The sequence below is a fragment of the Myotis myotis genome, unplaced genomic scaffold, assembly GCF_014108235.1.
Source record: "Myotis myotis isolate mMyoMyo1 unplaced genomic scaffold, mMyoMyo1.p scaffold_m19_p_16, whole genome shotgun sequence".
In the NCBI taxonomy this organism is placed as follows: domain Eukaryota; kingdom Metazoa; phylum Chordata; class Mammalia; order Chiroptera; family Vespertilionidae; genus Myotis; species Myotis myotis.
Window position 1 is genome coordinate 10,016,327 of NW_023416320.1, and position 27,294 is coordinate 10,043,620.

The following is a 27,294-nucleotide window of genomic DNA, read 5'->3' on the forward strand; positions in this document are numbered from 1 at the left end:
TCTATTTCTCAGCACAACAATTCTCCCATGCTCCTAGATGAAAAGAACTGGTTTTTGAACATCATTCTGTTTTCCAGTTAGAATTGGCTCCTGTTCTACAAATGCTACCAGTTTTAAATGCCAAACTGAGAAACAACTATTAATATCGGCTACATGCACTGACATGCACTGACTTATTTTTTTCTTGTTTCGCTGCAATTGTATTTTAAAAAATATGTTGTGTTTTTTTAGTTGTTTTTTAAAATTGATTTCAGAGAGAGGAAGGGAGGGAGAGATAAAAAACGTCAATGATGCGAGAGTATCATTGATCGTCTGCTTCCTGCACGCCCCCTACTGGGGATCGAGCCCACAATCTGGGCATGTGTCCCGACCCAGAATCGGACTGTGACCTCCTGGTTCATAGGTCGATGCTCAACTGAGCTACACTGACCAGGTGCATCACTTTATCTATCTATCTATCTATCTATCTATCTATCTATCTATCTATCTATCTATTATTTATGTTTTTGAGGGGGGGGGGAGGGAGAGAGAGAGAAACATTGATGTGAAAGTGAAATATTCATCTGCTGTCTCCTGCACACCCCCTACCAGGGATTGAGCCTGCAACCCGGAAATGTGCACCAACAAGGAATTGAAGAACTGTTACCTTTTGATGCATGGGAGGACATGTAACCAACTGAGCCAAACCGGCCAGGGCTGACATTGAATTTTTAAAAAAAATCTATCTTGTCTGATATTAATATTGCCATATTGGTTTTATGTTGTCATGAAAACAGTATCCTTGTCCCCATTCCTGTAGTTTCTTTAGGTACCTTTTTTGGAATATAACTTATATACAGTAGAATTCATCACTTTTTATTTATTATTTTTTAAATATTTATTATTGAGATTATTACTAGTACAGATGTCCCTCTTTTTAACTCCCATTGTACCCCTCCATCCGGTTCCCCCCCCCCCCCCGCCCCAGGCCTTTGTCACCCTAGTGTCTGTGTCCATAGGTAATGCACATATGCATATAAGATCTTTGTTTAATCTCTTCCCGCCCTGCCACCCCACTTCCCTTTGAGAATCGTCAGTTTGTTCCATCTCCGTGCCTCTGATTCCATTTTATTCACCAGTTTATTCTGTTCATTAGATTTCTTATTTGTTTATTTTGATTTTTAGATTCAGTTGTTGATAGGCATGTATTTGTTGCCATTTTGTTCATATTTTTGATCTTTTTCTTTTTCTTCTTCTTCATCTTCTTAAAGAATACCATTCAACTTTTCATATAATACTGGTTTGGTGGTATTGAACTCCTTTAGCTTTTTCTTGTCTGTGAAGCTCTTTATCTGATCTTCAGTTCTGAATGATAGCTTTGCTGGGTAGAGTAATCTTGGTTGTAGGACCTTGTTATTCATCTCTTTGAATATTTCTCCCATCTGGCCTGCATAGTTTTTGTTGAGAAATCATCTAACAGTCGTATGGGCATTCCCTTGTAGGTAACTAACTGCTTTTCTCTTGCTACTTTTAAGATTTTCTCTTTGTCTTTAGTCCTTGGCATTTTAATTATGATGTGTCTTGGTGTGGTCCTCTTTGGGTTCCTCTTGTTTGGGACACTATGCTTCCTGGATTTGTAAGTCTATTTCTTTCACCAGGTGGGGGAAGTTTTCTGTCATTATTTCTTCAAATGGGTTTTCAATATCTTGCTCTCTCTCTTCTTCTGGCAGCCCCATAATTCGGATGTTGGTACGCTTGAAGTTGTCCTAGAGGCTCCTTACACTGTCTTCATATTTATGGATTCTTTTTTCTTTTTGCTTTTCTGGGTGGGTGTTTTTTGCTTCCTTATATTTCAAATCGTTGATTTGGTTTTCAGAATCCTCTAGTCTGCTGTTGAATCCCTATATATTATTCTTTATTGCAGTCAGTGTATGCTTAATTTCTGACTGGTCCTTTTCCATTTTTTTTTTTTTTTTTGGAGGTTTTTAGAAGATTCTTGAGTAACCTCATAACCGTGGTTTTGAACTCTATATCCAATAGTTTGCCTTTTTCCATTTCTTTCATTTGTGACATTTTTCTTTGTCTCTGCATTTTGGCTGCTTTCCTGTGTTTGTTTGTATGTACTGGGTAGAGCTGCTATGTCTCCTTGAGTTGGTAGAGTGGTCTTGTATAGTAGGTGTCCTATTAGGGCCCAGTGGCTCAGCTTCCCCAGTCACCTGAGCTGGGAGTTCTAGGTGCACCACTTTGTGGGTTGTGAGCACAGTCTTGCTGTAGTTGAGATTTGATTGCTGTTGTTGTCACTGGGAGGAATTGACCTCCAGGCCAATTGGCTGTGAGGACCAGCTGTGACTACAGTGGGAGAACTGCTGTTCAGGAGACACCCCATATGGAGCAGGACTTGCTTCAGTGGGGCTTTGGTGCTCACCGAGTCTGCCCCTTGAGTGTGTTGCTTACGGATGTGTAAAGTTGTAATCTGGTATGGTCTGACACTGACCACTGGTACACTGGCTCTTGGGTGTCCAGGGAGGTGCAAAGTCAGCCACTGCCTGGGGCCACCCAGCAGGCCCTACAGAAAGATCAGCAGATTCCTTCTCTTTGTATCTGGTTTGGAAGTGCCCAGATGAGACCCAGCTGTGAAACAAGGCAGGCTGGTGCTGGTGCTGGGTCTTGGGTCTTTTATAGATAGGCTTGGGGCTTCCTGACCCAGCTGCAGCTTGTTTGAGAGTATTTAACCTGAGCAAGGACAGGCTATTCATATGCAAAAGCTGCTGCATGCAGTTTGGATGGGGTTGTAAATTGGATGAGGCAGGGTCTTAGGGAATTACCAGGGTGGAGCAAACAGAAATGGCTTCCAGTCAGCCCTGGGACCTGGGAGGTCCCAGCATGGGAACAGTGATCTCTGCGAGCACCTCCATCTGGGAGAAAGCTGCCCCCAAGTTCCTGCCCAGATGCCAGACAGTCCAGTTTCTTTTTGTATGTGTCTGTGTTCCCCAGAGCCTCACCCTGGTACTGGAGCTCAGAGGAAGCAGGACTTTGTAAGTTCAGTTCATGGTACCAGCCTTTTAAGAGGAATAGCTGGGTCTCCAGCAGCCTCTGTGTCACTGAGCCCCAATCCACACTGGTTTTTACAGCCTGTAGTTCTTATTGCCCATAAGGACTTCTTTTCCCAGCTCTAGGAACCCAGGCTGGGGGTCTGGTGTGGGGCTGGGACGCCTTGCTCCTGTGGGCGGCCTCTGCAGAGACGATTAAAAAAGTGGCCCTCGCCTCAGCACCTCCTACCAGGCTTTCTTCTTTACTTCTCTAGTTGTAGGACTTCCATTTAGCCAGCTTTCCAGCGGTTCTGGATGATGATTGTACTGTATTTTAGTTGTAATTTTGATGTGGTTGTGGGAGGCGGCGAGTACAGGCATTTACCTACCTGCCATCTTCCTTTTTTCCTCAGGTTAGAATTTGTTATGTACATGAGACCTTTTTACTCAACATCTGGTTTGACCCTATTCTTCTCTTGTCCCTTAGCTTCTTTGCTTGTTTGGTTGTTCCTACACCCCCCCCCCCCGCACCCCCCTTTGCCCCCAGTGTGCCGGGCACTGTTCTGAATGCTGTAGTTACATGTATTAACTCATCCTGTTAACTAATATTATCCCATATTCCCCTAAGGCTTGGGAAGGATAAGTAGTTCACCCAAGGTCACACAGGGCAGAGCCAAGATTCAAAGTCAGGTGGTCTGGTGCCAGGGCCTGAGCCCTTCACCACTGCGCCATGCTCCCTCTTAGGAGGCGGAGAGGCTGACCCTGTGTGGGAGGCGGAGAGGCTGACCCTGTGATGCGACCTTATGCCACCTATACATGAATCCCTGGGAAAATGTATATATATTAATTTGTGCCATTCACTATTATTAGACGGAAAGAATATTGTCACTTGGAGTCTTCAGATGTGGTTTTCCCTTCTTCAAATCCAAGATCGAGAATGGGACTACGAATAATTGATAATAAACTTAATTGCGAAGAAACTTCAGGATAGATTTTTTTTCCCCTTACAGTTTTCCGTTCAGTCTTACAGTGACCAAAGTGAGGAAAAATCCCAGCTATGCGTGCCCTGCTCAGAGTACCTACCAGTGGGGGTTGGTTGCCTGCGTTCTTCAGGCTCACACACACAGATGTGTTTTACATACCCGTGGCACGTGTGAAACACGAGAAGACGGGGAGGCAGCCTGCTGCACCCAGAGTCCCGGGAGACCCAGACATCTCACCCTGCCCCCTTCTCCTGTTGTGTTTGTCACAGCCACGCCCCCCTTCCAGTTCTTGAAGATGGAGAAGATGCTGGTGGGCTGCTTTCTGCTGCTCCTCGGGCAGATCCTCCTCCTCCCTGCTGAGGCCAGGCAGCGGCCACGCTCCAGGTCCATCTCCAGAGGCAGACACTCGCGGACCCACCCCCAGACGGCTCTGCTGGGTGAGTGACGGGGCACCACCTGCAGAAGCAGGCCAGCATGGGTGGGTAAGGCACCCAAGTACCAACCTCCCCTCTGTCTTTGCCAGTCAAAATCACAAGCCCTTTAATGATGAGGCCTCTGCCCCTGGACCCCCGGTTGGGTGTGCTGGGGGAGAGCGGATCTATCTCACTGGCCATGAACGCATCCTGAGTTGTACACGGGTTTTCAAAATGATACAACGTCTTTTCTAGTTCAAAGTCTTCCATTTAATCGGAAACTCATGATTTTTCTCTAAGATGCAAGGGCAGGATTTTCCATCTGTAAAGGTCCTTGTTGGACTTCTTTGGATAAGAGTGTTATGAGAATTTTTTATGGTATTTGTGCAGCTAATCTATGTTACTGATGCTGCACTGCTTGGCAGCATGGGGACCAAGCAGGGGGCGTGTGGGAGACAGGAGCGGGCACAGAGAGAGGTGGGGACGTCATGAGCCGAGTGGAACAGGAAAAGGTCAGGGGCCTTGATTCCAACCCAGTGAACATGTTTTCTTCAGGTGAATTTTCTTCTTTCTCCGAGAGAAAGAAAAGGTCACGAAAACACACAGAATACAGATGAATTGTTCCTAGTTGCAAATATGGGCTCTGGTAAGCCTAGGATGTGGGGGTAATGGGAAGGTTGGCCAGTGGAAGAGAGTGGGTTTTAGCGTAGACCTGGGTTCAAGTCCTGGCAGATAACATACACTTAGGTAGTGTGATCTCTTTCAAGTTCATTTTCCTCATCCATAACATGGGAGTGTTAATGCTGTCCTTGGAGTATTTTTCTGAGGAGAATACCGGGGTGGGCAAAAGTAGGTTTACAGTTATAATATAATACAATCCTATATAATAAAGATGTAATATGCAAATGGTCATTACGCCTTGATGCGTAACGACCGACTGGGTAACGACTCACGGATCAGCAGAAGGGTGGGGCAGCGAGCTACAAGCAGGCGGTGGAGAGCTACAGGAGGGGGCAGGGCAGCAAGCTATGAGGGGGGGCAGGGGAGCGGGAGGAGCTACAGGAGGTCAGCGCAGTGGGCGGAGAGCTACTGGAGGGTGGCAGCCAGCTACTGATGCACGGATTTGTGTGCAGGGCTACTAGTAATAAATAACGATACAAGAATACACTCAGTATTTCACATGCTTACAGCTGTAAACCTACTTTGATCACCCCTATATATGTAAATTGTACATATGCAATGAATAATAGGTTTACCAGGACTCTCATTCCGGGAAGTCATTTTCTGAAACTGTTTTACATGTACATGCTCTTGACCAGCCGCTGAGAGAACTGCCTGGTTGCCTAGTATCCTCTGTGTCCCAAATTACTTGTCTTTCTCTGACTGGCTTATTTCGCTTGGCATAATTCTCTCCAGGTCTCATCATGCTGTCTCAAAGGGTAAGAGGTCCTTCTTTTTGACAGCTGCATAGTATTCCATTGTGTAAATGTACCAAAGCATATTCCTTCCCTTGGCTCAAAAATCAATCAATCAATAAATCTCTGTCACACAAACACACACACACACACACACACTCACACCCCAGGACCTTCCCCAGTTGGTAGCATTCACTGCCATCTTTGGCCCTTAGCTCAGGCCTGAAGTGGAAGCCTCTGATGTCTCAGGTAAGAGCTAGAAGCTGTTTTGCCAAAGGCATGAACCCTACATCCGGTACTGCCTCCTGCTTCTTATTTTGCCAGAGGATGTTTTGAGGACAAATAGTAGGATGGAACATGGCACATCTCCCTGCCCCAGGGAGTGGGGCGAGGGCTCGACTTAGGAGCACGGTTGAGTAAGTGAGAACCAGGAGACTGGACGGCAGACACCGCGACCTTGGCCTGCATTCTTAAGAGCACTCTGCTCTTGGTCTCGCTCTGACAGGGCACAGGGCGCGGAGATGGAGATGCCATGCTTGTTGTCATCCTCGCCCTGAGTTTGAACAACCTTCTCTTCGTTCTTAGAATACGGTATCTTGTGTTTTATGGGTGTGTGCTTTTCTCGGCCTTCGTTTCCTGTTCAGAACATTGCTTAGGCCCTGTGGCGCTTTTTGTGTGGCTGTATTTATGATGTCCGGCGGCATAGTGCATTTCACTGGTTACTTCATTGCGAGGGTGTCTCTGAAAGTTTAACAGAGTAGAAGCGGAGTTGCATCTTAGGTTAATTTCTGTTTGAATTTTTGGATTTTATTTTTTAAGTTTCTATTTTATATCTCGATTCAGGTCGGAGTTCCTAGTAACAACCTGAGTCAATTAAGAAAATATAAGCCCTGGCTGGTTTGGCTCAGCGGAAGGTCCCAGGTTTGATTCCAGTCAAGGGCACGTGCCCGGGTTGCGGGTTTGATCCCCACTGGAGGGCGTGCAGGAGGCGGCCAATCGATGATGCTCTGTCATCATTGATGTTTCTATCTCTCTCTCCCTTCCTCTCTGAAATCAATAAAAATATATTAAAAAAAAAAAAAGAAAATATAAGGCAGTGATCTGCTCCTTCTGTGAATGGTTACAGGCTGCTCGAGGGCAGCCTGGGAGGCGGGTCCATGGGGCTTATCTCTCACTTCGTTCTGTTGTCTGGACTTTCTGGGGTTTGAAGAACAACCACCGTCAGCAAGCGCTCATGCAGTGGGGGAGGCAGGCATGTGAAAAATGGTGGCTTTGGTGGGCTGTGTGCACAACAGTGGAGGCGAGCTCAGTGACAGTCCACACTGCCTGCGGAGGACACAGTAAAAGGCAGTGGGTCTCAGACTTTTAGTCTCAGGACTCTGTTACATTAAAAAAAATGATTGAGGATCCGAAAGAGCTTTTCTGTACGTGGGTTGGAGTTCAATCTATCAGGATTTACTGGATCAGAAAGAGACACAGAGAACTTCAAAAGCTAGTAATTAATTAAAGAATACCAAGAATAAACTCGTAACATAACAACCTATCATAGAAATAAGATATTTGTATAAGAGACAGTATTTCCTAAATTTAAAAAAAATCAGTGAGAAGAATAGCACTGTTCTACACTTTCACACATCTGGTTCATGCCTGGCTTAATGGGAGACAGCTGGGTTCTCATTTCTCATCCATTCAATCTGTTATGAAATGTTGTTTTGGTTGGACTACATGAAGAAAATATGACCCCACACAGATATGTAGTCAGAAGGAGGAGGAGCATTTTAATATGTTTTTCATATAATTGTGGGTATTCTTGTTCGATGGAAACTAAAAGATGGCAAATGGTAGGTTGAAATGTGGAATCTAAACCATCATTAAACTTTTGCTACTTCTACACTCATTAGACAGGCAAACATTGGTGCCATTGTAAAAATAGTTCTGACCTCATGGACCCTCTGAAAAAGGCCGTTCCCAAAGCACAGTCGGAAACGGCTGGTTTAGGGAAGCGTTCCTGGTGAAGGTTTTGACAGTGTGAGCCCCCAGGGTCCAGGGGGCAGGAGAGGAGTGAGGATGGAACGTGGAGGCGGGACCTGGGATGTCAAGCCTGCAAGGCGGGTGGTCTGAGCTGGAGACAAGCCCGGAGGAGGCTGGCACCAGATCACGTAGGACCTAGGGTTCCCACAGAGTTCAGGCTTCATTCCGCAGGGCTGGGAGCAGGCAGCGGTGTTGATCACTGCTTACTCCCTCTCCACCCATTGTGCCTTCCGAGAGCCCGGCCTCCCTGGGCTCTGGCAAAGGCCAGGGAGAGCCTACCGTTCAGGTCACTCGGAGAATGAACGAATGAGCACTCTCCAGCCCAAATCTTTCTAGGCAGCCATGCTGGCAGGTAGAGTGGGAACAGCAGGGTCCCTGCACCCAGAACATTTGCTCATGGCAGCCTCAGAGTCTTCCCCTCTGCACCCATCCCCCATCCTTTACCAGTGGCACGGGTGCCCTCCCCAACTCCCTCAGCCCCTCCAGGTGGGGCCGACTGGAAGTCATGCTGCTCCCACACCCCTCTAATGACTGCCTGCTTTGCTTGTGCACATTCTCTCTTTATTATATCACTGACACATGGGGGTGGGTCTGTCACCAGGGCAACCAGTGAGGGCATATCAGCCTTTTTTTCTTAATCCTCACCCAAGGATATGTTTCTTTTGTTGATTTTAGAGAGAGAGGAAGGGAGAGAGAGAGAAACACTGAACCTGCAACCTAGGCATGTGCCCTGATGGGGAATTGAATCTTCAAACTTTTGGTGTACGGGACGACACTCCAACCAACTGAGCCCCCAGTGGGCCAGGGCATATCAGCCATTTAAAAAATTTTTTTTAAAAAAAATTGATTTCAGAGAGAAAGGGAGAGGGAGAGAGAGATAGAAACATCAATGATGAGAATCATTGATCAGCTGCCTCCTACTGGGGATCGAGCCCGCAACCCAGGCATGTGCCCTTGGCCAGAATCGAACCCAGGACCCTTCAGTCCGCAGGCCAACACTCTATCTGCAGAGCCAAACCAGCTAGGGCCACACATCAGCCTTTTTGAAACCTTCACCTCCTTGCCCAAACTCCCACTGTATTCTAGACTCCCTTCAGTCCTGGAATGTACACAAACCGTCCGCCACACTTCCACCGGCTGGCTCTCCCTGTTTCGTCTGTCTTTTACGAGGCCTTAATTGACATGTGTGTTCTTTTCTAAATTTTCCAACCTAGCTCATTTGATTTCTTCTAACTTCGAAACCTTTTCCTTCTGATCAGTAGCGCCCATGCAGAATTCGTGTTTGTGCAGTAAGAAAGCACTTTGTGATGCTTCAAGAAGTGGGAGGTGAGAGGAGGTCAGTGGGGCGGACAAAAGGGACATATGTAATACTTTCAACAAAAAAGATTTTTTTTTTAAAAAAAAGAAGTGGGTGGTGGAGATTTAAAAGGCCACTGGCCCCATAGTGTGGTCAGGGGCTAATGGAAGCTGAACCCCCTGCAACCCCCTCTACACACACTGCTAGGAAAAATCCAGAGGGTGGCAGTTAATCCAGAAGCCACAGAATTTAGTGACATTTCTTCACAACAGTTAATTTGTTACTAAAAATAAAGCGAATGAAGACAGCCTGAGACTCAGCTCACTGTCTGCAGCCCCGGCTCTGCTGCTTGGAAGTCACAGGACACGATGAGGCGCTTCTTTCCGTTTGTGCACCATCTCTCAGTAAGCCTGGCGTCCACACACGGGTAAAAGCACAGTGTGCTTCAAGGAGGTGAAACCTCCCCAATTACTGAGGTGATGGAAGGAGTTGGCCGCCTGGAGCATTAGGTGTGAGAGTGTCCCGTTCTGTGTGGCCAGTGCAGATGTGTGCCTGGGTTGGGAATTATTACCATTTTCAAGCATTGGCTGCTAGAGAATGAGCTGCTACTTTCTCAAACAGTCCCCTCGTTGGCATTGGTTGGCGCCCTCAGTGAGGGAGGAAGGAGGGCAGATGCTAGAAGCCAGCAGAGCTTCTGGCTCCTGGAGAGATGCCCACTGTGGCCACCAGGCTCATGCCCGGAAGCCACTTTGTCAAGGTCAGAACTTTCGCCTCCTTCCCTGAGCTTCCCCAGCGCCCTCTTCCTTCCACCTGGAATAGTTGTCCTGGGCCCAGGCCAGGTCAGATGCCACCTCCTTCTGATCCTAAGCCTTTCAGATCAGGGACCCAAGGCAAGATCCTTCCGCCCAGTGCCATTCGCGCTGATAGAGGAAGACTGAGCTTGGGAAAGCAGGGCAGAAGCTTGATTCTTTGATTGAGACTTGGAGAAGGCACCTTCTCCCCACCCTGTGCCCTGATGGGGAATTGAATCTGCTTACAGGCTGTGGGGTGGTGAGCACGTGGGTAGCTGCTCTTCGGTTGCACGCGGCCCTTTTTGCACACGATGCCATCTTCGTTTTCGCTCAGGCCCCTTGGTCTTTGTGCTTAGCCCTCTTTGTTTTGTGGTTGGAAATCCTTTTCAGTTCCTGTAAGCAAGTGTAGTTCATGACATAGTTTAGGTGTTGAGAAAAGCTAGCAGCTTTTGGATGACAGCCTGATGACACTTTCTCTTGCAGCCAGGCTGGACCCTCCCACGACCGCCCCCCATCCCCTACACGCTGGGTCCCTGCTGAAGCTTCAGCTCTGCCTGCCTTGCATTCCAAGGCATAAGGGTGGCATGTGCCTAAGGGGGAATTCCTCTTTTGGTCACTTTTGCACTCACCTCATTTTTACCGCGAGACCGTAAACCCTGGAAGATAGGGGCCAAGTGTTTTCCATTGCTCAGTGCACGCGTGGAGGGCACGCTCATTTACTGCTTAGAAAGCTGAGCTCAGAGAGGCTGAGTGATTTGCAAAGTTGTCAAGGCTTCTGCAGACTGTCCGCCAACGGTCACTGGTGCCAAATGACACCAACAGGAATCCCCAATTTGGGGGCAGTGAAAAAGGAAACTTTATTCCGTGCAAACAGCTCAACTGTGACAAGGCTGTGAAAACAGCATGGCTGGAGGTGGCCCTGGGAGGAGGTGGCCCTGGGGCCAGGCCCCTTCGGGCAGACAGCTCTGCTTTGCTGGTCTGCTCCGGCTGCTCCTGTCCACTGCGTCCTGCCCTGCTCTGTTCCCGAGCCAGTCTCCGGTGTTTCAGCTTCAGCAGGAGGAACACAGCCTTATCTTTGGTGGAAAAGTGCATTCTCTGGGCCACAGGACTCCAAATCCTCCAAGTTTGGTTGGTCCAAAAGGCACTGTCCTGATTGGTCAGGATGAAGTTGCTGTGCTTGGTCAGGAAAGATGCTGATGGAGGGGGTGGGATTGAGCTGCACAGCTGTGATTGGACAGGGAAGGCCTCAGTCCTGTTTAAAATCGGATCCCAGGAACTCCTTTATAAGGGCTGGCTCGGTGCAGGCAGGTAGTTCAGTGCAGGAGGCAGACAGCTTAGTGCAGGCTGCTCCCTGAAGTGTGGTTGGCACGACAGGCCTCTGTGTAGAAGTGACTGCTAGGCTCTGTTTTTTTAAATTTGAGCCCAGTTAGCCACCAGGAGCCCTTCTTAGTAGGCCTCTCTTTTCTCAGGGTCCACAAAACTTAGAACAGAAGAAAAGGTTACACCTCCTCCCCCTTTCCTGTCCCCCTCCTCGCCTCCCCGTCCCAGTTTTGGAAAGGGAAAAAATAAAAAAGCAAGGGTTAGGGCCAGATGTGCCTTTGAGCAAAGAAAAAGGCACCTCACACTTGAGTCTACTGATTTTTTTTCTTTTTTACATTCGCTTCATTGATATATGGGAGAGAGAGAGAAATTTGTTGTTCCACTTATTTATGCTTCATTGGTGGATTCTTGTGTGTACCCTGGCTGGGATTGAACCTGCAACCTTGGTGTATGTGGACAATGCTCTAACCAACTGAGCTATGCAGCAGCCAGTGCCTTGAGCCTACTGATTTCAGACCCGGCTTGCTCCTGGACTAGGAGTTGTGAGCAGACCGGGAAATGCCCAGCTGTGCTTAGAGGTGTTACCCTTGCTGCTGGCTGTACATGAGGTCACCAGACCTCAAGGCCTGACCATGGTCCTGCCCACAGCAAAAACTCAGTATGTGCTGAACGACTGGGCGAACAACTGATTTGGACGATTCATTTGGATGGTTTTCCAGTCTTGATTTGACTTAATTAGCAAGTGACTCTGTTCAAGTCTCCTTTCTTCTCCATTTATTCATCTATTAAGGGAGCTGGTTGAAGTCAGTGATCTCAGGTCTTATCTGGAATGTGATGACAATCACCGACTCCTCTGCCTTCCAGATGCCCCTTCTCTGGTTCCTCTGATGGGTTGGCTTTCACTCTGTCCAGGTGGGAGAGCCAAGGTGGACCCATACTCTGGAGGCCAAGGAGGGAGAAGTTTTGAGACAGAAGGGGTGGGATAGTAGAATCAGGCTGGTGAGTAGGGGTGGGGCAGTAGGATTAGGCAGGGCTTGGGTGTGGGTCAGTAGGATCTGGCAGGGTTGAGCTTTAGGCCAGGCAGCTGAGCAGTGGTTCTCCAATTTCATTGTGCATCGGAAGCTCCTGGAAGGCTTATCGGAACACAGGCTACTGGTCCCTATGCCCAGAGCGTCTGACTCAGTAGGTCTAGGTTGGGGCCTGAGAAGTTAAATTTCCGGAGACCTCAGTTTGAAGAAGAGAAATCAGGAGATGGGATGTGGATGGGCGGGAGGAAAAGATTTTTTAGGAAGAGGCACGGTGGGGCATGAGCCAGAAAGACAATGCAGGATGAGGAACATCTGCAGGGAAATTTGCAGCTGGAGAGTATAAACTAACTAGCCTGCGTCCGCCCCTTCTGACGCTTTGCAAAAAAGCCCCTAGCGTTTTCCTACCCAGAGGATTTGCCAGAGATGGACCTCAAGCCTGTACAGGGAGCCAGCCTCTCGCAGCACAGGGTTTCACAACGCATGTCTGAGGAACTGAGTGCCTGGTGTGTGTCTGTACCATCGGAACTGATTGTCTTGGCTGCTGCTCAGCCGGGGCGAGCTGTTCCCCATAAAATGCATCTCTTCATGCATAGGCTGTTGTGTGTGTAAGCCAACGTCTCTGTTAGCATTCACTTTTAAATAAACTGTACGAAGTGCATTCCTCATTCCTATCTTGTGATTAACACTGGGAGAAACCAAAAAAGCATAGTATCTGACTTCCAATAAGCCACGAGGTTAAACGCTTTCCTAGCCAATGAATAAATAAGATTCTTTTTTCAGATTCTTTCTCTCCCTTTCTCTCTTCCTTTTTCTTTTCTATGGAACTGTTTATGCCCTTTCTTTTTTGTAACTTCTTTAGCTCTTCTTTTTGTTAAAAAAAACAACACACAACAAAAAACAAGACCACAGGCTCCAAGTGGAATTGTTTATGTTAATCCCTGTCACCAAACCGAGGCTTAATTACAGTTTCAGCTCTCCAAGAAATGGAATCTTAAACCAGTCTGTCAGGAATCGCCTGACCAGCACTAGTTGGATATTCTGCCTCATAATCCCCTGCCATACCCTAAAGAAAAGCGACCTTGTGATAATCAACCAGCTTTTTGCCTAGTATAACTTCTTGTTACTGCTCCCATCTTACCTAATAATAGACGAACATGTAAATTGACCATACCTTCGCTACGCTAACCAGCCAATCAGGAGAGTATGCAAATTAACCCAACAAAGATGGCGGTTAATTTGCATATGTAGGCTCCAAGTGGCAGAGCGAAGACTGAAGGAAAGCTGGAGCATCGAAGACGGAAGACGGAAGGCGGCTCTGGCCAGAGCAGTGAAGACGGAAGACGGAAGACGGCTCCGGCCAAAGCGAAGGCCTGGGTCCCGGGTGCCAGAGGAAAACCGGTTCCGGCAGCCAGGAGAAGGGAAGGCCTATTGCACAAATCTCTTCGTGCAACAGGCCTCTAGTCTATTATAAAAAGCCTGTGCCCGTCACACCATCATGCCGATCAGCAGGAGGCTGCGTGCGTGGGGTGGGCGGGGCGGCAAGGCGCGCAGAGTCAGCACAGAGGCCTGACTCTGGAGGACTTGACTGGAGGTGCGGGTGGGTTTCTGGGTCCCACTGGGGCAGTGGGCGGGTTTCTGGGTCTCTCCTCCCGCAGCGGTGGTGGCGGCCACCGCAAGACTCTTTCTGGGTCCCGCCCAGCTGTGGGACCCTGGGTCCTGGGTCTCGCGCGATTTCGCGCGCTGGCCCCCTAGTCTGTCTATAAATGTCTTTCATTTTTGTCCAGATCCTCAGAGCTCCTTCCTATCTGCTAGAGGGGATGCTGCCCAATTCAAATTGAGTTTTGCTCAAATAAACATTAAAATTTTTCAGCTTATCTTCTAACACTCCCATACTCTCCCTCCCTCCCTCCTTTTCTTCTTTAGTTCTAGGATATTCTGCCCTCAGCTTGCCTGTGTGTTTGGTACCTGCAGCGTATATGTGTGTGGGGATGGCGGTGGTGGGGGGCGTCTCCCAGTGGGGGACATAGGCACTGTTCGCTTCTTTGATGGCTGGTGCTCATGGGGGTGACGGGTGCGAAGCTTACACGGAGCCAGTCCGTCAGGCACTGTGCTGGGCAGTTCACACGTCACTCTGTTTATTATCCCCATTTTGCACACGAAGAAACCGAGGCTTAGAGAGGTTCGATGTGTTGCTCAAGGTCATTCATTGAGAAGCCAACTTGCCATTTCCTCTGCTCGAACCCTTTGCGACAACCCTGCCTCCTCTGCCTCGGCCAGCAGCAGTGGACCCATCGTCAGGTCTCCATGAATGGAAGCATTGCTGACCTTCTTAGCTGGGGGGGTTTAATCCCCCGACACTGCCTTCCCCCAGCAGGCACTGTCCCAGCACAGCACTGCTCAGCCCACTCAGAGGTCTTCTGCTGAATTGTCTATGTTGTATCGCAGGTGTTTAGAACCGCACCAGGTACACAGCAGGCACTCAATAGACACCTAGAGAGGCAGTCAGGAGCCAACAGATGAGCCACTGGGCCAGTGATGGCGAACCTCTGACACGCGAACTCATTTTTTTGGTTGATTTTTCTTTGTTAAATGGCATTTAAGTATATAAAATAAATATCAAAAATATAAGTCTTTGTTTTACTATGGTTGCAAATATCAGGAAAGTTCTATATGTGACACGGCACCAGAGTTAAGTTAGGGTTTTTCAAAATGCTGACACGCCGAGCTCTAAAGGTTCGCCATCACTGCACTGGGCTGTGAAGGTTTCCAGAGCCAGGACAGGTGAACGACCCCAGGCTATTTAGCTTGAAAAACAACAACAAAGCAAAACAGGAGATGCAGGGCTCTCTGGCAGCTGCTGTGAGAGAGTTTAGATTATTATTAAGACTTAAAGAGGTGATGCAGCCCTGGCCAGTGTGAGTCGGTTGGAGCATCATCCCATATACCAAAAGGGGGGATGCGATCCCCAGTCCAGGCGCTTGTGGGAGGCAACTGATTGATGTCTCTCTCTCTCTGAAAAAAACAAACCACAAAAAAACAAAAACAACAGTGCCAAGCACCTGTGCTTTTCTTCTGTATGAAACTTTATAGCCACCAACGAAATGGCTCCTCAGGCATCAGGGACGTGGAAGGCCTTGGGTGTAGAGGGTTGAATACATCTCTGATCAGCAAACTCCTACCTTCCGGGAGTCTGTGGAGGTGCCTGGAGGATTCAGAAATGAACCAGAAGATGGGGACTTTCTCCTCCATTTAAAAAAAAAAGCTAAATATTTGCTTTCTAAGAAAACTGTGCCTTAGGAGCCTTTGAAATAACGTTTTTCTAAACAAGGAAGAAGTTGAGAAATTTTTAGTGACTGGCAACATATAATTTGTGGAGTTCCAGGGTTTCACTTCTGGTAATATTAAAGGCATGAAGTAATGATCACAGGTGACTTGCACTAGGTTTTCGGTTAATTCATGTAGAGCTTATAGTCAAGGAAAATCACTAAAGCTTTATTAGGCATGGCTTAATAGCTGTCATATAGCAAACTTTTAAAACGTAAGTGGAATACTTTACATTTTTGTATTAAATTTTATCGCCTTCATTTAGGTTAATCATTCTTGATTAATATCTTTTTTTCTCCTTAGCGAGTTAGAATCATTTGCAAATTCGATAAAATGATTTCTATAATCTTTCAAGCCCCCACTGAAAGTATTGAAAGAGTATTTTATATTCTTTGGAAATGATTATAAAGCTTTACTTTAAAAAGTTCATGCCCAAATATTTAAATCTATTAGATACTGATGCCCTAGCTCTGTGGTCAGCAAACTGTGGCTCGCGAGCCACATGCGGCTCTTTGGCCCCTTGAGTGTGGCTCTTCCTAAGCCTTAGGAAGTACCCTAATTAAGTTAATAACAATGTACCTACCTATATAGTTTAAGTTAAAAAAATTTGGCTCTCAAAAGAAATTTTAATCGTTGTACTGTTGATATTTGGCTCTGTTGACTAATGAGTTTGCCGACCACTGCCCTAGCTGGTTTGGCTCAGTGGATAGAGTGTCCGCCTGTGGACTGAAAGGTCCCAGGTTCGATTCTGGTCAAGGGCACATGCCCGGGTCGTGGGCTCGATCCCCAGTGGGGATCATCTCTCTCATCATTGATGTTTCTATCTCTTTCTCCCTCTCCCTTCCTCTCTGAAATCAATAAAAATAAATCAATAAAAATAAATCTATTAGATACTGAGTATACAAGGGAAGCTAGTTCAATGAGTTGCTTGAATGATCAACCAAAAACATTTCATGTATCCTTGAGAGAGCTGATAGAGACCTGAGTTCTGTATGAGTTTTCCAGGGCTGTCATCACACAAGCCCAGGCTGGTGGCTTGCACAACAGAACTTCATTTTCTCATAGTTCTGGAGGCGAGAAGTTCAAGGTTAAGGTGCTGGCAGGGTTGGTCTCCTGTCCTTGGCTTGCAGGTGGCTGCCATCTCTCCGTGTCCTCACATGGTCTGCTCTCCATGCCTGTCTGCATCCTTATTTCCTCTTCTTAGAAGGACACTAGTCATGTTGGATTAGGGCTCACCCATGACTTCATTTTATCTTTTAAAAAAATTTTTAAAAATATATTTTAATTGATTTCAGAGAGGAAGGGAGAGAGAGAGAGAGAAACGTCAATGGTGAGAGAGAATCATTGATCCTCCTGCCTCCTGCACACCCCACACTGGGGAGCGAGCTTGCAGCCTGGGCACCTGCCCTTGATCGGAATGGAACCCAGGATCCTTCAGTCCTCAGGCTGATGCTGTATCCACTGAGCCAAACCTGGTAGGGCTCATGTTATCTTAAGTACTTCTTTAAGGACCTCCATCTCTTCATACAGTCACATCCTAAGGTCCTGGGAGTTAGGACTTAAACACATTTCAGGGGACACAGTCCAGCCCATAACACAGTTCAGCTCACATGGTCTTCTCTCCATGCCTGTCTGCATCCTTGCTTCGCTTTCCACATTCCTAGACTGAGGAGGACAATATGACTCCTCTGACAGCCTAAATAGCATCCTTTCGCTTCCTGGTTCACTTGATGTTCCCGTTTCAGGATGATGTAACTGTTACTGACACGGGGAAGCATGTTCCAAGCCTTCGCAGTGCGGTACCTATTCGCTTAGCATCACATATTTCTAAGTCCTCAAAGCAGGTTGGACAAGCACAGTAGGTCGGCCTGCCAAGCTCCAAAGGCTGCCGAGGGGAACCGGTGCGATTCAGCCAGGACTTGAAACCAAGTCCAAGTTCGATTTGTCGAAAGCCAAGAATTCGATCCACTAGTTCAGAAAAGCCTTCTTCCAGTGTGTGCAGAGGAGGCTGACTTACAGGGGAAGATGAAAGGAGGGCGCTGTGTGTATTTTGGCTGCTCAGACGACAGCGGGGCTGGGAAGGGAGGAGGAGAGAGGAGTTATCATTAGCCCACAGCCAGCCAATGAGGGAGCACATCAAAGAGGAGGCCAACTGGCCAGATGTGCAAAGAGCTGGTGCAGGGAAGGGGCGGGAGGCCTGACGAATGCACGCGTGCGAGGACTCAGGCTCAGAGCCAGGAGGGGCCTGTGGAGAGAAGGCAGGAGCGGGCAGAGCAGTGCGGGCATCTGGCCGTGAGAAGCCCTAGGAGGACGAGCCCAGAGGCCTGAAGTCAGGATGGACCACGGGGTCAGCTGCAGAGGAATCCCATCTGGAGGGCTCAGCTCTGGCAAAGGCTGTGAGAAGCTGCTTGCCATCGTCAGCTCTTTTTTTTTTAAATCATTTTTTATTTTTCAATTACAGTTGACAAACAATGTATTAGTTTTAGGTGTCCACCGCAGTGATGAGACCTTATATCACTAAGTGATCGTCGTCATCTCTTAATTCCCAACCCGGACCCCCAGCTTGGTCCAGTCTACTCCATCCATCCATTGAGCAAATGTGCACTGAGAATCCATGCTCCAGATGCCATGGCAGGCCCAGTGCAAGACCTGGAATTCTTAAATCATAGGGCTGGTTGGTGGGGCGCCCAGGAGTGCATTCTCTCCTCCTAGAGGTCCCATTCACCCTTCTGTGCCCAGATGCCAGTGTCCCTGTGGCTGTCCTTGTGACTGTCTCATCCACTGAAGGAAGCAGGCTCCTCCACTCCCCACTTCCAATCAAACTTGGGTTTTCACCAAAATGAAGAGGACGAGGAAAACCATTAATTTTATCTAGCTGTTTTTCTGCACCAAAATTGTGTAGTCCTAATACACTATTTTTTTTTGTTTCATTTGCCTCAGTTTTGTCATTCGTTCATTCAACACATACTTGTCTGATATTAATATCTATAGTGTGCAAGGCATTGTTCTGGGTGCTAGGGGAGGGGGAAGGTGTCTCTGTTGACTCTTAATGTTTCCCTGTTGATTCCTGGCACTTAGAAAATATTGTAGTTTTACAAAACAGCTGTTGCTTGCCTTGTCTCCCTTTCCCTCCCAAAGCCCCTCCTTCTTTCAAATTTATTTTATCGTGTACAGTATTACAGATTTCCCCCATTTTCTCCCTTTTTGCCCCCATCCCAATCCCCGCCCCACTCCAGGCCTATTGTCTGTCCATGGGTTACGCATTTATGTTCTTTGGTTAATCTCTTGCTGTCCCCTCCCCCCACTCTACCCCCACTGAAATCTGCTGTTCTGTTCTGTGCATCCATACCTCTGGCCCTTTTTTGTCTGTCAGTTTATTTTGTTGTTTAGATTCCACTTATAAGCGAGATCATGTGATATTTGTCTTTCTCTGACTGGCTTATTTCACTTAGCATAATACTCTCCAGGTCTCTCCATGCTGTCTCAAAGGGTAAGAGAGCCTCTTTTTTTTTTATTTTTTTTTATTTTTTTTACAGCTGCATAGTATTCCATTCATAAAGCCCTTGAATGGTAGATTTTATAACAGTTCCCAATTACAGATAAGAAAAATCTGATTAGAGAAGTGACTTTATTAATGAAATAGAAATGAAGCCAGATCACACGGTTTTAATTAGAAGACAGTTTAGAGGTGTCTAGTTGAGAGGTTTTACATCTGGAGTCCAAAGGACCCCAAAGAGCCTCAGATAGACTTCAATCAGTCCATGACTTAGATGAGAAAAAATTATATCCTTCTGACTAACCTCTCTTAACTGCAGTGTCGCCTTTCCTCCTATTAGGATTACAAACCACAAACCGCAGGCATTTTCGTGGCACGTTATAGTCGACAGGGATAACTCACAGTGGTGTTCACACTCACCACTGCTTCAGAACCTACACCAGTCAGTGGACACACCTTTCATCTTGTCGTTTAGTGTTACTCTGAAAAACATATGTTGTTATATTTTCCAGTTTTTTTCTTTTTAGTATCTTGATAACTGCAGTTCAGACGATGGGCTTCCTTGCTAACCCTTCGCATGTGTTCATTATTTGTTTGTTTATTGTGGGAACATATACCTCACACACGACGCACCATTTTAAAGTGCACCGTTCAGTGGCGTTTAGTACGTGCACATTGTTGTGCAACCGTCATCGCTATTTCCAGAACTTTTTCATCATCCCCAACAGCAACTCTCCTCACATTAGGAAACAACTCTCCATCCCCTTCCTCCACCCCCCAGAAACCTCTGCTCTACTTTCTTTCTCTACAGAATTGCCTAGCCTGGATGCCTTATATAAGTGGGATGCTATACTATTTCTTCTTTTGTGTCTGGCTTTTTTCACTTAATATTTTCAAGGCTCATCCGCATTGTAGCATGTATTAGAACTTCATTTTTCAAAAATGTATCTTTATTGTTGAAAGTATTACAGATGCCCCCTTCCCCCTCCCCCCAGTAGCCCTCTCAACCCCACTCCTGTCCTTCCCTAGGCCTTCCCCGCATAGACAACACTTTGGGGAGCTTCACTCTTTAATTCTTTTTTTTTTAATATATTTTTTTATTGATTTTTTACAGAGAGGAAGAGAGAGAGATAGAGAGTTAGAAACATCGATGAGAGAGAAACATCGATCAGCTGCCTCCTGCACATACCCCACTGGGGAAGTGCCCACAACCCAGGTACATGCCCTTGACTGGAATTGGACCCAGGACCCTTCAGTCCGCAGGCCGACGCTCTATCCACTGAGCTAAACCGGTTTTGGCAACTCTTTAATTCTTGCTGAATTGTTGCTGGATACTTGGGTTGCTTGCACTCTTTTGGCTACGGTGAATGATGCCGTTACGAACACTGGCGTACAAATACCGTTTGAGTCCCTGCTTTCCATTTTTTGGATCCGTGACAAGGGTGGCATTGCTGGGAGACAGGGCAACTCGACGCTGAGCCTCTTGAGGAACTGCCAGACTCTTCCACAGCAGCTGCACTGCTCTACATTCCCACGGCAACGTGTGACAGGTCCAATTTCTCCAAATCTTTACCCACGCTTATTATTCTCCATCTTTAAACAAAAAAATAGCAGCCATCCTAGAGGGTGTTGCGTTTTATTTTATTCAGAGAAGGGGCCCTGGCTTCTCCAGCCTGCCATGGAGGGTTAAGAAGCTGGGATGAGGGAAGCAGAGCCCAAAGCTATTGCTACTCGTCCAACGTGAAGTGGAGGACCCGCCGCAGCCCAGGACTCGGAACCACGTCTCCCCCCTCTTCCCACACGGTCATGGTCATTCTCACGTAGACACTTGCCCAGCCAGTGGTCAGACTGAGTCAGGGCTGGAACGAAACCACCAGCCAGCCAGCCAGCCGCTGAGGTGAGGCCAAGCCCCAGACACGGGCGAGACGGGCATGACTCCCGTCTGCAAACCTCTGCTCCATAAAACCACCACCAACCACAGCAGCTACAACTTGACTCGCTCAACACATATACACCGAGTGCCGTGTGAGATCCAACCCCGTGTTCACTTGGGGGCTCGGGGAGACGTCCGAAGGGCCACCCCTTCGAGGTGCTCAGCTGGCAGGAGAGAGGAATAACCTGCGGATGTTCCCCTTAAGTACAGAAGGGTCTCCTGGACTGTCGCTTCTCCACCAGGAGCCTGTATCCTGCAGAGTACAGCCCCGATGGCTTCCTGTTCCTGACAGTGTCATCGCCCCATTTTCTCACTAAGCTCTGACCACGGTGACCCCTGGGCCTTCCCACACTTGTCAGCCTGGTTTTAAAAACAACAGTAGCTGACTTTTAACTAGTGTGAACTCTGGCTTTTCACTGAGTGGGCGCGAATAAATAACATCACCACTCTACACCCCAGGGGTCCCACTTGTGAAATGGGAGTGATAGGGTGCCTCCCTGGCAGAGTGGGAATGAGGATGGGAGGGGATCACGCAGATAAAGGACTGGGCCTGGAGTAGGCATTCAGCAATGCTTGTTGCTCTTACTGTTGACTTAAAGATATGCTGTTAAAAAACACTCCAGACATTACAACGTGCTGTGAACTGATCCTACTCTACCCTTTCAGACTAGGAATTAGGTCTTTTCATCTGTAGTCTAAGCGTCCACATAGTAGCCCTTCACTGTTGTGTACTGAGTAAATGAATGAAAGATGACATTCCTTAATATTAATTTATCTGTTTGAACACCTACTGTTTTAAATATAAATGGCAGTTTATTCTTTTCCGGCCTTAAATCAGATACTGGTTCCCTAGCTGGTCTGACTCAGTAGATAGGGTGTTAGCCTGCAGACTGAAGGGCCCCAGGTTCAATCCCAGTCAAGGGCACAAGTTGTACCTTGGTTGCAGGCTCGATCTCCAACCCTGGTCAAGGCATGTGCGGGGGGCAACCAATAGATCTGTCTCTTTCACATTGATGTTTCTGTCTCTTCCTCTCCCATCCACTCTCTCTAAAAATCATTGAAAAAAATATCTTCAAGTGAGCATCCACAACAACAACAAATCAGATACTGGTTTTAGAGAAAAACCTCTATAGAACTGATTGCATGAGAATTGATTACAGTATGTATAATTAGCATAACAGTTTAATAACTTTTGTTTTTAAAATGTCAGAAGTTGTAGCATCAGATTCATGCATACATGCAACACCTTTTTGTTGAGCAGCTACTCTGCACTAGGCTTGATGCCAGTGATGAAATCTCCTGGCGTGAGGGAGGGTGCAATGGCTTAAGCTAACAGTGGTTTTATTAGGACAGATTTAAGCATTTCATGAGAAGCCTGGAGGTCATTGATTCCCAGTTTGTGGCAGGGTCTCAGCTTTTAAATTGAGACCATGGCTCTTTCCAGCTTTCAGCTGTGCCATCCCAGGAGACAGACTTTCCTTCCTGAGACATCTGCTTCTACTCACAAGATGGCTACGACAGCCCCAAGCATCACACCCTTCTGTGGTCACGGTCAAGGCAAGGAGAGTACAGGTGGACTTTCATCCATGGGTTCATGCCTTTTATCAGAGCCAAAAATCTCTCTTAAAACCAGTAGACTTTCCCTTACTCTCCACTGTCCAAATCTGGATTGCATGCCCACCTCAACTACCTCCTCTGGGGAGTGGGGTAACCAGGACTCACTTCATCAGTAAAAAGTCATGTCTGGTCGGGTGTAGGGCCTGCCCTAGCAGAGCTCATGGCCCCGCCCTACTGCTTGGAATCCTAACAAGGGAGCAGGAAGGGGCCAGGAAGAGAAGTGAATTTGAAGTAGGTAACCACTGGTGTCATCTGCTCTACTGGGTTGTCATTTTCTTGAAAGTATACAAAATGGAAAAAGGGCAGTAGTAGTTAAGGTGAAAGATTGGGAAGACAAGAAAAAAATGACCCAAATGGTGATGCATGTTAAAAACAAACGAGAATGTCAAAGGGTCAAACTTTAATACATTTTTTTTTTTTTGCAATTTAAAACTTGTATGGTAAATGAAAATGCATTAAACACAATGCCAATGTCTTTAATGCAATTTAAAATGCCCTGTAAATTCTTCTAGGCACCATGAGGAACAGCCGGCACATTGCTGATTCTGTACACACTGTCCTACTCTATAGTTGGCTGAGGTCTCCCCTAGAACTTCCAGCCTTCAGGGCTGGTTTTGTGCCAAGAGCTAGCGGAGTAAACATCCATCTCCCACCTCCCCTTTTAAAATATCTGAACATTTTCTCTTTAGGAAAGTAATGTATGCTCATTTTTGTTCTCTTTTAAATTAATTTTTTATTTCAGAGAGGGAGGGAGAGGGGGAGATAGAAACATTAATGATGAGAGAGAATCATCAATTGGCTGCCCCCTGCACGCCCTCCATTAGGGACCTTGCCTACAACCTGGGCACGTGCCCCAACTAAGAATCGAACCAACCGAGACACTCCGGCTGGGTTTTGCTCCCTTTTTAAATCTATTGGAGTCTTAGAGGTTCTCTCATGCAAGAGTAGAGCAATCCTGCTTCTGCAGAATTAAAGAATATGAACATCTAGATTTAAGTGTTTTTTCCAGGACTAACATTTGACAGGGGAAAGGAGGGTTGGAAGAAATCTTCAGGGCACAGTCTGATGCTGTCCTCTTGAGTCGCAGGACCCCAGGTAGAGCCTATTCATCCATCCTTTCATCCATCCATCCGTCCGTCCGTCCGTCCATCCATCCATCCATCCATCCATCCATCCATCCAGCAAATGCCTGTGGAGGCGCCTGCTCAGGAGTGTGGAGAACACTGCAGAGAACAAAATAGGCAAAATGCCTGCCTCATGGATCATATGTTATAACATGAGAACAAACAATAAAAAACAAGTGCTATGGAGGAGAGCAAGGCAGGAAGAGGGATAGGAGTGCTGGGAGTAGGGAATGTGAATCAGAGGTCTCCCCGTGAAGGCAAGTTTTCTACACACCCTTGAAGGCAGCGAAGGGACAGGTCACTGACGCCAGGGAAGAATGTTCCAGGCCAAGGGAACAGCAGGTGGAAGCAGCCAATGTCCCATGGATCAGAGAAGTAACATGAGAGCCCTTGGGGCCATCGTGGATTTTTCTCTGAGAGAGGTGGGAGCCATCGGAGGGCTTTAAAGGAGTGAGGTGACTGCACCTGTGTCTGAAGAATCACTGGCTGCTGCACGGAGAACCTCTGCAGAGGGGCAAAAGCAAACACCGGGGAGGAGGCTAATGCTAGCATCCAGATGAGGGGTGTTGGTGGGGTGATCATCTCTGGAGCGTAAGGAAGAACTAATAATTATTTTATCTTGTGGCAAGTTCTCCGAAGCCTTCTTGTACCAGTTGCTGGGGATTTATGGAGACAGCTCACAGGGAACCCTACAGGTACAACTAGGGAACATGGATGTACTAGAAAGTCATGCAGGCTGTACCCTGTATAGTTGTGTGTACGTCTGTGTTTCCTGAAAGTTCATCGGGAAGAGTATGACTTTGAGACTCAGATTGCTGGGTTCAGCTCCTGGCTCCACCACTTCCGCACGGGTGACCTTGGGCAAGTTAAACTCTCCGAGCCACAGTTTGCCACCTCACAAAAGGTGGTTGTGAGAAGCAACAGAGCATACTAGAGCTGGAAAGGAACTGAGAGGCACCATTCAGCTCAGTCCTAAAGATCCAAGCGCCATAGGCAACAAGGAAAGAGAAGGTTGTGTGGCTAAGAGTCACCTAGCTGGTGGCAGGGTGGGGGCCAGGACATGGGTCTCTGGACTCCCAGGCCAGTGCTTTCTTTGCAGGGGCACATTGCTACCATATAGTTCGCAACACAATACCAGCTGGGCATAATAATAATAATAATAATAATAATAATAATAATAACAAAAAACATAAATGATTATTTGACTCTGTGCCAGGCACCATTATATTGCTACATATAGTCACTCATTTAATCTTCATGACAACCCTATGAGGCAGCTACAATCATCCAGAAGAGAAAACCGAACGTTGGAGAGAGTGACCGGCCCAGGGTGGAGAATGTGTGTGCTGTGGGGGAACATGGGCGTCCTGGGAGACAGAAGGCTGCCCCACCTTTGCACCGCGTGACCTTCCTTTTCCATTTGTGGAATAAGGAAATTGAATGCAGTCTTTAAGGTCCCTTTTCAGCTTTGAAATACATATCCAAGTGCTTTGCAATGGTCAGGTCTGTATGTAATTCTATTTCAGTTCATTAAACTTGCGGTCTTATTAACTGATCTTCATCTTCATGGTTAGCTGCAGGGAAGACTATTTGTAGAACAGCCTAGAAACCAAAGTCACCAAGGGTGTGAGGGATTCCTGAAATGTTATTTCTGACTTCCATAGCAACCCTCACATTTGGCGTGAAGCTTAGCGGAGTCAGCTACAGCAGCTGGGGCTGAGCACTTGCTCAAGCAAACACTGTGCGATGAGGGAACAAATTGCTGGCTCCACCGTTCTCCTTTTGTGTATTAAACCCTCTCAGTGTACTGTAGGGAGTGGAAACCTAAGCCAAGTTAAGTAAGAATGGAGGAAAGGAAGCGTCGTATCAAAGTGGGGAGAGAGGACAAGTTTCCAAATGAATGGGAGAGTGAGAGCGATCAAGGTGCCCGGGGAGGAGGCTAATGCTAGCATCCAGATGAGGGGTGTTGGTGGAGGTGATCATCTCTGTAGAGAAGCATGGAGGTAGGCATGCAGAGGTTTTGGGGGAGGGGAGGAGAGGGGCCCCATTTTCACAAAGCTTGGGTGGAAGGGGACTTTCGGGGAGCTCTGTGAAGCAGACTGAGCATGCCTAGTTGTATTTTTTGTTCCAATGTATTGGAGTTCTCAGCAGGGACTCACTGTGGATGAGTGGGGCATTTAAAGCAGAGAGACTTCAGACACGAAATTAGGTGATTACATAATTGTTGGAAAGGTTGGGGGATTTTAATATATTTTTATTGATTTCAGAGAGGAAGGGAGAGGGAGAGAGAGATAGAAATATCAATGATGAGCCCTGACCGGTTTGGCTCAGTGGATAGAGCGGCGCCCTGCAGACTCAAGGGTCCCCCAGGTTCGATTCCGGTCAAGGGCATGTGCCTTGGTTGCAGGCACATCCCCAGTGGGAGGTGTGCAGGAGGCAGGTGATTGATGTTTCTCTCTCATCGATGTTTCTAACTCTCTATCCCTCTCACTTCCTCTCTGTAAAAAATTAATAAAATATATTTAAAAAAAAAGAAATATCAATGATGAGAGAGAATCATTGATTGGCTGCCTCCTGCCTGCCCCTTCAGTCCCCCAGCTGATGCTCTATCCACTGAGCCAAACCAGCTAGAGCCCAAGTCTGTCTTTCTACAACCTTGCTTGCCTACAGAAACAGCCTCCACCCCCCTTTCTACTTTGTGAGTGCAGCTAATTGGTGTTACCTAATTCTTACCCAGAACCCTAGCTGCAAGGGAATCTGGGAAATATGGTTTTTGTCTTTAGCTTCTGCAGTACTGGAAGACTCATAGAGAGAGATAGGAGTTCACGCTGAGTGCCAACTGACATTCAATCAATAGTTATTTCATTTGAAATTGGAATTATCTCAGAAGAGTGACAGAGGTAAAGGAGTTGAACACCTAAGAGGGATGCGTTGGAAGGGTCCAATCTCTGACCCCACATCATCTGCTCCACCAGCTGGAAGTCCTTCACTTCAGGCAGACTCACTTCAGGGTCAAATAACAAAGACACTTGACAAAGGAGTTGGCTTAAAATTCTCTGGCGTCTTCTTTATTAGCGTATATACAGTGGACGTTAATTTACACCTGAGACCAGGCTGGGGTCTCGGATGGAAGGGAAAACAGGGGTGGGGCCAGGGTGGAGAGAATGAAGTCAGGGCTGAGTCAGAAGCCCTTAGAATGTTCCCTAAAGGAGGATGGGCATATTTAAAACCCTTCAGTGGCTCCCCATTGACTCCTAACTGAAGTCTGAACTTCTTAATAGAAGGCACATGCAGCCCTCCTTTCATGCCCTGTCATCCCCATCCTGTCCCTTTTTTAAAAAAATATATATTTTATTGATTTTTCACAGAGAGGAAGGGAGAGGGATAGAGAGTTAGAAATATCAATGAGAGAGAAACATCAATCAGTTGCCTCCTGCACACCCCCCACTAAGAATGTGCCTGCAACCGAGGTACATGCCCTTGACTGGAATCGAACCTGGGACCCTCGAGTCCG

General features: G+C 47.2%; 1 protein-coding gene across 4 annotated transcripts in view; it reads left to right on the top strand.

Annotated features, from left to right (window-relative positions):
- Positions 1–27,294, top strand: part of MATN2 (matrilin 2) — a 112,453-nt gene that overhangs the window by 5,758 nt on the left and 79,401 nt on the right. For all 4 annotated transcript variants that reach the window (XM_036337829.1, XM_036337830.1, XM_036337827.1 and 1 more), the window contains exon 2: positions 4,261–4,428. In XM_036337829.1, coding sequence (XP_036193722.1) covers positions 4,287–4,428 — 142 coding nt within the window. In that variant the 5' untranslated portion in view covers positions 4,261–4,286. The remainder of the gene's footprint in view (positions 1–4,260; positions 4,429–27,294) is intronic.